This window comes from Engraulis encrasicolus, chromosome 10, assembly GCF_034702125.1.
Source record: "Engraulis encrasicolus isolate BLACKSEA-1 chromosome 10, IST_EnEncr_1.0, whole genome shotgun sequence".
Taxonomy (NCBI): domain Eukaryota; kingdom Metazoa; phylum Chordata; class Actinopteri; order Clupeiformes; family Engraulidae; genus Engraulis; species Engraulis encrasicolus.
The window spans coordinates 6,290,843-6,300,842 of record NC_085866.1 but is presented as its reverse complement, the minus strand read 5'-3'; the positions used below and the strand labels follow the sequence as shown (position 1 = coordinate 6,300,842).

General features: G+C 45.1%; 1 protein-coding gene across 1 annotated transcript in view; it reads right to left on the bottom strand.

Moving 5' to 3' along the window:
* Positions 1-10,000, bottom strand: part of LOC134456427 (kelch domain-containing protein 8B-like) — an 85,863-nt gene that overhangs the window by 6,741 nt on the left and 69,122 nt on the right. The window contains exon 3 of the mRNA XM_063207789.1: positions 3,721-3,885. Coding sequence (XP_063063859.1) covers positions 3,721-3,885 — 165 coding nt within the window. The remainder of the gene's footprint in view (positions 1-3,720; positions 3,886-10,000) is intronic.

The following is a 10,000-nucleotide window of genomic DNA, read 5'->3' as shown; positions in this document are numbered from 1 at the left end:
GTTTCCATGGCTGTGCCAAGGGGGCTGTGGGCAGCAGGGGGAGGGCAAAGACACGGACACAGTACAGGGTAGAGGAGGGGGTTACTAACAGAATATTTAAATCGAACAAACGCCTTTTGTGTTTATCCCCCAGGGATGGTAACAGCTCTGCAACATCACCCTGTGTCTCCACAATCAGACGGCAACTGTGCCAGGGAGGCCTATGGGGAGGCGGGTGGGAGTGGGCACAGTGGCACTACCACAGAATGTTTCCATGCTGTGCCAAGGGGGGCTGTGGGCAGGAGGGGGAGGGCAAAGGGAGATAGGGCTTGAAAGTGACATCACTTCCCCCGATTTCATGGGACCTAAACAGCGTTTTTAGCCGAAAATCGCAGTATTAAAATGATATATCGATCCCCTTCGAGTTGTGTCACGAGCTCCACATATGTTGTTTCTGATATTTTTGTTTAATTTTTCGTACGGACCCCTAAACTTTTTAGAAAGCTGTGTTTCTTCACATTTTTCATGCAGACGGCCTCGGAACAAAACATTGATACTTCTGCATGAATAATCTTTATCTAGCCTCTTAAACAGCATATTTGTAGCCCAGCGCATGTAATGACTGAGATCGGAAGATATTTACTCGCTACCATGTTGTTAGATGGTCAGCTTAGGTCCCGTGAAATGCGGAACTAAGGGGCGGGACTTTCAAGCTCTATATGAGGCAGAGAGACGGGGGCGGAGAGACAAGAGGCACAGTTTCCAGAATGTTTCCACGCTGTGCCAAGGGGGCTGTGGTTAACAAGAGGAGGGCAAAGGGAAATGTCAGATGTATGCATGGGTTGGATGTGGGCACTGGGGTAGACACTAGTTCTTAACATTTCCATTCCAAACAATCGAATGCCTTTTGTGCTTAACCCCCAGGCCAAGCGTATAAATGAGATGATTGTAATGGCTTCAGGGGCTCCTTGGTGTATTAGAGCACAGACACTCACTGTTGCAGCAATGTTAGAGATGAAAAAACACTATGAAGAATCACACATTATCACAGGAAATAGCTTTTGGTTAAAAAAGGACCCTTTAAGATAACAGGGGAATGCCTGCCGGGTTGAAGTCTCCAGCAGAAAATAGCATTGGATATTATATACTGCATAGTAATACCCCTTGAGGTAGCTCTACAGATGGTGATGAACTGCAAGAAGTAAACTTGTGTTTTAACTTTACAGATATCCTTGAGGGAAATGTAAGATGTCACATCTATGCAACCACTTTCCAACAAGTTGTCTCTGCTGTGTGAAAAATGATTAAGATGGCCGTTTATCCATTTGGGCAATTGGTCGCTCAGTCACTCAGCAATTCAAGTGCCACTGAAGGGTGTCAGAAAAGCTTTACTTTTAAATTCCCTCTGCATGCAATATGGTAATGCTACAACCAACCAAATGACTGCAGTTTGTCACCATATTTAGGTGCATATGAGGAACTGTGTTGCGAAATGACATACACCCATTTTGGGACATTTTGGAAAATTGACATCTTTGTATTGGGCATTGCATTGCATTGAATTGCATTACAAAGCAAATGGTTAAGACACAGTGTTATAAATTTGCTGTCAAGAGAATGGCAATGACCAAGACGTAATGCATAACTAAAGGCCCTGTGTTATGTCATATTAGTGTAGTACTATGGTAGTTTTATTCTTGCAATGACTATGGGGTTCTTTCTAGAACCCTAACTCCTGTCCTGCCTTGTGCTTGTGGTCTTGTGAGGATTTCATTGAAGTTAATTTCAATTTCTCACAGAAGTGAGAAAACACAGTGTGTGTGTAAGAGAGTGAGCGAGAGAGAGAGAGAGAGAGAAGTAGTGCGTGTCTGCATGGGTGTCTGTGTGCGTCCAAGTTCGCCCCCTCCACGCTCCAAAACCCCAATCTTCATAAATGGGCTCATTACAGACCCCTCATCCGTCAGCGGGTCCCTAATGTGATTGGTCTTCAGATTGGGCGGCCATATTTATCCCCAGTGTCCAACCAGATCCCCCGATCAGGAGGCTCAATTGGGTTACGCTCCTCTAGCTCTCTGGCCCACATACTTGGCTGTAGCAAGTTATGCATTACATAAAATTCAGCACAAACAAACAAAAGCATATACACACATACAGAAACCTAAACACACACAGAGACACACATGCATGTATGCACACACACACGTGCACACGCTAGTATGCACAAACATGTACACACATACACTGAGGCATTCAAACTCAGAGGGATAAAGGGTAAACACACTATCACCGTAAGTTCAAAGACACACATGCTGAGTCACAGAGTGAGACGGCAAGAGACAAAAACACAATTTAAAAAATCTGATCAGAGAAAGAGAGAGAGAGAGAGAGAGAGAGAGAGAGAGAGAGAGAGAGAGAGAGAGAGAGAGAGAGAGAGAGAGAGAGAGAGAGAGAGTCACATATGCCTGATTGTCTTGTTCCTTTTATCCCTCTCTGTGTCTTTCTGCTTCTATCTTGGTGTGTAATAAGCTGCTCTTCCTCTTCATCTGTACTGAACTAGTCTGCAGTGGGGAACTGGGTGGCCTGGAGCCATCACTAAACCACCAGCACACACAGATACACACATACACACACACATACATGCCTGCCACACACGCACACGCACACAACAATACCACAATATCAAATTGACAGAAATGTGCACACTGCGTACACACTGACTAGTGTATGTGCACACACAACCACACACACACAGTCACCATGACAGGGCATTAGCAGTTTAAGTCAGATAAAAAAAATCCACACAAGCCTGCAGAGCGGATTTCACGCTACTGCTGCTGCAATCTCTCTCTCTCTCTCTCTCTCTCTCTCTCTCTCTCTCTCTCTCTCTCTCTCTCTCTCAAAATTTGCCCTATCCTGTCCACCCACAGTCTGCTGCGGGCCACCACACATGCACACGCACATCATGCATATCCATATTAGCACAGACACACAGTCAAGGAGAAAGGGTGAGAGACAGATTGAGAGAGAGAAAGGTAGACAGTGAGAGAGAGAGAGAGAGAGAGAGAGAGAGAGAGAGAGAGAGAGAGAGAGAGAGAGAGAGAGAGAGAGAGAGAGAGAGAGAGAGAGAGAGAGAGAGAGAGAGAGAGAGAGAGAGAGAGATAACGGGAAAAGAGAGACCAGACAGGATATACTGTACAGTAGCTTCCTTTTCTTGCCCAGGAAGGAGCAATACACAGACATCTAATCTCAGCACATACCGCCGTGCCGAGGGTGATGATGGTAATTATGTGAAACTAAGGGGCAGGACTTTTAAAGGGCACGGTGTCTGTGTCAGCAGACACCTGCTGAGAAAAACAGAGTGGGAGCCGCCATTTTGTGTCCGATGTGTTCCTTCCAGCAGTTTATTCACTATTCTCTCTCTCTCTCTCTCTCAGTCTCTCTCTCTTAGTCTCTCTCTCTCTCTCTCTGTCTCTCTCTCTCTCTAAGTGGACATAATTCACAGAATCAATGAGGCATGAGTCATCACTAAGTGTTATTCTATGTCAGGCTTTGTTAAGTGAATCTTATGACGCACCGCAGTACATTACATTACTGTGACATTCACTCTAGCTCAGCCAATTCTCAGACTATTACTTTGATAGCCTACTATTATATAACACCTAAAATGCCTAGTGTGGGCTATTTCTATAATGTGCTACCCTGTTTCTCTCTGATTGGCTAGGAAGATGATTGACAGCTCACCCAGCACGTAGATCTTGTTCCCACGCAGGAAGGAGGCGGCGCCATAGCGGGGCGTTGGCATGGTAGCCAGGGGCAGCCACTGGTCCTTGGCTGGCTCATAGACCCTCACCAGGGCCTGGGGAGACGTGTCTGCTCCCATTCCTCCCAGCGCATACACTCTCCCATCTGAGAAGGAGAGAGAGAGAGAGAGAGAGAGAGAGAGAGAGAGAGAGAGAGAGAGAGAGAGAGAGAGAGAGAGAGAGAGAAAGAGAGAGAAAGAGAGAGAACAGAGAAATGGAGAAAAGAAAGGAGATGTAGAAGAGAAAACGGATAGAGATAAAGAAAGTTAGTACATATACAGTAGATTCTGTCATAGAAATGTTGGGTATTTGATGCAGCAAGAGAAGTCAGATTTCGTAACACAAATCGGCATGACTGTGGAGAATTACCAGCCAAAAAAGTTTGAGGCAGAAAGAAAGAGACAAAGGGACAAAGAGCAGCGGCAGTAAATGACGTGAAAGGAGAACACTCAAAAATGAGACTTTTTGAAAGATAACCTTTTATAGGAGGAGAGCAGAGATAAGGATGTGACAGTGCTGCATTTCAAATCCTCAAAGTGAATTTCACATTTTTTAAGATCGCAGAGTCATTCAAGCATAAAACTTCTTTCCAACTCACAGCTTCACGGTCTGCAGGCCTGAGAAATGTTTCAAACGGCACCGTCTGAAGATCCCTTTTCCATCTATTTCTGTCTGTAATGAGAACTTGACCCCCTTAAACTGATTGTGTACTCTCTAGAGAACCTGGAAAAGTTTCCACTGGCGTCAGTGACTCGTGTATTTTGAACGTCTACACTGGTATCATCCTATCCAGGCTGTAAACAGCATGTTGATGAGAGGATTGTTTTTTTGGGGGGAAAGCAGCACAACTCTATTTACTGAAATTAAAGAGGCACACACGCACACACATGCACATGCACGCACGCAAGCACGCAGGCACATGCGCGCGCACACACACACACATAAGCTTACACACACACAAACACACACACACATGTACACAAAGGTGCATGTGCACGCACACCCATATGCATAACGTGCCCTTTTGAAAATGATGAGCCTTTATGCATCTGTGTCAGTGCTGACCAAAGGCTTTCACAGTTCACAAAGCGCCACATGATGAACCCTGAGGTGACCTTCAGAGCCAAGTTGCAGAGGACAACTCTAACCAGACTAAGCAGCCTAAACAGCCTGCTGCAGAGGGCAACTCTAACCAGACTAAGCAGCCAGCCGCAGAGGACAACTCTAACCAGACTAAGCAGCCTAAACAGCAGCAGAGGACAACTCTAACCAGACTAAGCAGCCAGCTGCAGAGGACAACTCTAACCAGACTAAGCAGCCTGCTGCAGAGGACAACTCTAACCAGACTAAGCAGCCAGCCGCAGAGGACAACTCTAACCAGACTAAGCAGCCTAAACAGCCTGCCTGCCGCAGTATCATTATAATGTTGAAAAGACACAAGATATTAAAACCAACCAGCTCAGCTCAGCAGGATCTTTGTTGCCAGCTGGCTGCCAAGAAGAATAGGGGGATGAGTGGAGAGGAAGAAAGAGAAGGAGGGAGAGAAAATTGAAGGACGCATAATAGAAATGGATAGAGTGAAACAAAGAGAGAGGAAGTGAGTAAGAGGAAGAGAAAGCAACAGGGAAGACAGAAAAGATAAACATTTTTGAAAGAGATTGGAGAGTGAGAGTGAAAGGGAGGAGAGAGTGAGTGAGTGAGTGAGTGAGTGAGTGAGTGAGTGAGTGAGTGAGTGAGTGAGTGAGTGAGTGAGTGAGTGAGTGAGTGAGTGAGTGAGTGAGTGAGTGAGTGAGTGAGTGAGTGAGTGAGTGAGTGAGTGAGTGAGTGAGTGAGTGAGTGAGTGAGTGAGTAGTGAGTAAGCAAATGAGTAAAAAAAGAAACCAAGAATGAGTGCCAGCCAGTCGTGCCTATAGCGGCTGTCTTTCCATAGAGTTAACATAGAACCGCCACATAAAAAGCCAAAAATAAGGACTAACGAACTATACTGCAGGGTAATCACCACAAATATGTAAACTATCAATTGTCTCAGTAATGATAATCACAACAGTTTTACCATCTGTGATGTTTATCTGAAGTTATTACTACGAACAGCAAGTCTTGTCATATTCCCTGCATTGCATTGCATTGCATTTGCTGTGTGCTACACCCACTTCTAGGAACTAACATTCGCAACGCTGAGCAGTTCTGAGACGCTAAACAGCTAATTTTGCTAATGAGGAAGTGGGCCCTAGCACACAGTGGAGATTGGCCGACTCTGTTTCTATATGGCTCTGGGCAAACCACTTCATAGCTAATTTGCATAATATTCATTCAAGTCCAACAACAAACTATAGCTCAAGTCGCGTGAATCGTCTCTAGTCGCCCGAATCGATTTTGTCTCTTCTGTCACCCGTGACTCAATACAAAGTCAATTACTGTACTTCCGTCACTGAAATTGCTTATGTCGCACTTGGTCTATTCGTGTGTCTATTATATTTTATGTTTTATTTTATTATAATTATCTTATCCAGTCTCTCTGAGAGTAGAGGCAGAGTAGTCAGCACCACACATTGACAGTATATATATTCTATTTACTCTCAATGGCACCACAAGAGGCAGAGTAGTGGCCGGGACCAGACTGCAGCTCAAGAGGGGCACAGGTGTGACAGGCAGCCGCAATGAAATCAAAGGATTAACACTGCACTTAAATTTCCCTTCAGCTGAGGTGTGGCAGAGAGCAGGATTAGCATAGTGGGCTTTTAGAGTCCGCTAAGGAGGTGAGAGAGTCAGGAGAGCAGCCGAGGATGCAGCTAATCAAGGGAGCTAATGCTAATCAAGAGGCTAATGCTAATTATAACTCTATTGCCAAGTGTCCATTAGTATGAGAACTAATCATGAACAGTGCTGTAGACAAGGAAATAATATCTAACACAGAGTGGATTTGGTTGTGGCCATGATAAGGTGTTAAGTGTTATGATGTCATCAAGAGAACTGTAGGCATTCCACTTGACATGCTTGACAAAGGCAGCATGAAACACAGCAACATCATTGTGGGACGAGCTGCAAGACTTGCAGTACATGTGAGGCTAAACATGTTTGATGGTCACGGCAACAGAAACACGGCAACAACATATTAACAGAACAGCCTGTCTCTTCGTTCTTACTGCTTTTCCCCAGCCTAGTCAGCGTTCCCAGGACATGCTATTAAAGTGGCATGGTGCACATGCAAGTGAAAAATGGCCATGACACAACAGAACAGAGCTGAGTTCAGTAGAGCATACTGTAAGAGACAGGGAACTGACGTCACTGGTATTTTACGCACACAAGTGACGCCGGAATGGAGAGCGTGAAATGGGCTTAGTGTGTGTGTGTGTGTGTGTGTGTGTGTGTGTGTGTGTGTGTGTGTGTGTGTGTGTGTGTGTGTGTGTGTGTGTGTGTGTGTGTGTGTGTGTGTGTGTGTGTGTGTGTCTGTGTGTGTGTGTGTTTGTGTAACTTGCTGACTCCGAGCCACTGGCAGCACTATAATGGTGACTAAGTGCAGCAAGCTAGACAGATCAGCTGCATGAGTAGCAGTGTATCAGAATAGCTGTGTGTGTGTGTGTGTGTGGACGTGTGTGGACGTGCATGCCTGTGTGTATTACAATATCTGTTGGTCTGAATTAGAGACCGACCAATATGGGTTTTTCTAAGGCCGATGCCGATACCGATATTTAGCGGTCAGAGTCAGCCGATGGCCGATGTGACCTGCCGATTTTTTGGGGCCGATTTTTAGGGCTGATATGCTATCGTATTATGCTTAATTGGCATGCTAAAATGAAAAAAATATTAATTGCATCCTCTCTTTGTTAAAATTTCACTTACATTGTCCGTTTCTATATTTTAGAGCGAAACATCACGCTGGTGGTCACCAGCATTGACCATTCCAAGTAGATAGCTGCCTGCAGATGTGCTTGACTTAAAATCGGCGTGGCCAAATGAGAAAATCGGACGATGCAGATTTATTAAAAAATAGCAAAAATCAACCGGTGAATACTGTGAGAAAGAGAGACAGAAAGAACCGCCATATGGGACCAAAGTGAAGGCATATAAGACACCATGGCAGGACCATGATATGCCGTAACACATAAAAGGCTGTCTCTGTTATTAGTGCTATTCTGTACTCGCTGTCTTGTTCTTTGACTTACAGTACAAAGAAGAGCAACAGGTTGCCATTCCCCATGGGACACAGCTCCACTGTACTGTACTGCTGCTTTCTCTTATAAGTGTTGGCTAACAGGCCGTCATGGGGACCCAGGTTAAAGCCATTAACCCAAGACAACCACTAATGCACTGCACACACGCTCACACAAAGACAGCAAACACAATGCAGCTTGAAACGGAAACGGAAATGAAACCTAAATAATTGTAGAGTAAAATACGGCTTCCAGTCACTAAGCAAATGTGGAAAATGCATTGGAGTGAAAATCTCAAATCTCAAGAGCCTGGAGCTCCAGGAGCCCAGGTGAATGCAGCGTATATGCAGCCTCAGGCTTCAATTAAAATGGCCCTGTGCATACAGTATGAGCCAACACGTTTATAGGGAGTGTAAAACATGTCCATTGAGGTTTTGACTGGCCCTAAGACAACAGTGTCTTATATCAGAGCTGCTGACAGCTTCAACCTGGCCTGGAAGGAAATGATCTGAAACTGCCCACTTCTCATTACATTAGAGGTGCACCGAAAATTCGGCCGCAGAAAATATTCGGCCGAAAACGCAAAAACAGACACTTTCGGTTTTCGGCCGAAAGCCAATTGAGTGGCCGAATCGGAGGCCGAATAGAAAATGAATTGGAAACGGGCATTAATTAAACTAATTTCAGTTCTACTCTAACATTTAAAAGACTTCTAATACACATTTATTTTCTTTCAAAAACATGTCTAAACATTTATTGTAAGCCATAGATTTAAGCAATATTTAAAAATAGTGAAAAACTTAACTTTTGATAACTTTTAACTGAATTGTAATATTCGGTTTCGGTTTCGGTATTTGGCCAAGTGATTACTTGTTATTCGGTTTCGGTTTCGGCCACAAATTTTCATTTCGGTGCACCGATTTCGGTGCACTTCTACATACAATGTGCTATGGTCCTAATTCTGCCCTCCCGGGGCCCTTTCTATGTGTAGTCATGGCACCTGGCAACCTACTGGTAGCATTCATAGCCAGTCTGAAAACTAACCCTAATACTTTTGCACAGCACTATACAATGCAATATGGTCCCAATTCTGGGCTCCCATGGGCCCTTTGTAGTCATGGCACCTGACAACCTACTGGTAGTATTCATAGCCAGTTTGAAAACTAACCCAAATACTTTTACACAGCACTATACAATGCAATATGGTCCCAATTCTGGGCTCCCATGGGCCCGGGACGACTGACCCCTTTGTACCCCTTGTCAGTGGGCCTGGCCTGGTCTGTAGTGGTTTCCTACTGTAGTGCTAGTGCTGAGAGATGAGATTGGAGTGTGTGTGTGTGTGTGTGTGTGTGTGTGTGTGTGTGTGTGTGTGTGTGTGTGTGTGTGCGTGTGCGTGTGTGTGTGCGCTGAGCGACGAGTCTTTTCCTCAGGATGCTGAGGAGTGCTGAGGCAGCTGCAGCTCCACAGGGTTCAAACTGGAGACACACACACACACACACACACACACACACACACACACACACACACACACACACACACACACACACACACACACACACACACACACACACACACACACACACACACACACACACTGATGAGGGATGCTGAGGCAGCTGCAGCTCCACAGGGTTCAAATTGGAGGCTGTGGCCAGATACAGATGAATAATCAACAAAATGGACGCAGTCACGGACCAAACAGGAAGCACTCCTGGAACTATCAAACACACAAGTAGTAGGTAAGAACTCGCATATCCAAACGTCTGACCTGGAAGCACAAACAAAAAACAGATGAAAAGGGAGAGAAGTCCGCTTCAGCCAGGATATTTTTTTGCTGCCACTTATTTTTCTCTCTTACTATCGAACACACAAACACCCCCGTCAGCAAACATCATCAGCTACAATGCCACTTCACACCCATCACATCATCATCATCATCATCAGCTGCAACTCACCTCTTCGCCCACACACACACACACACACACACACACACACACACACACACACACACACACACACACACACACACACACACACACACACACACACACACACACACACACACACACA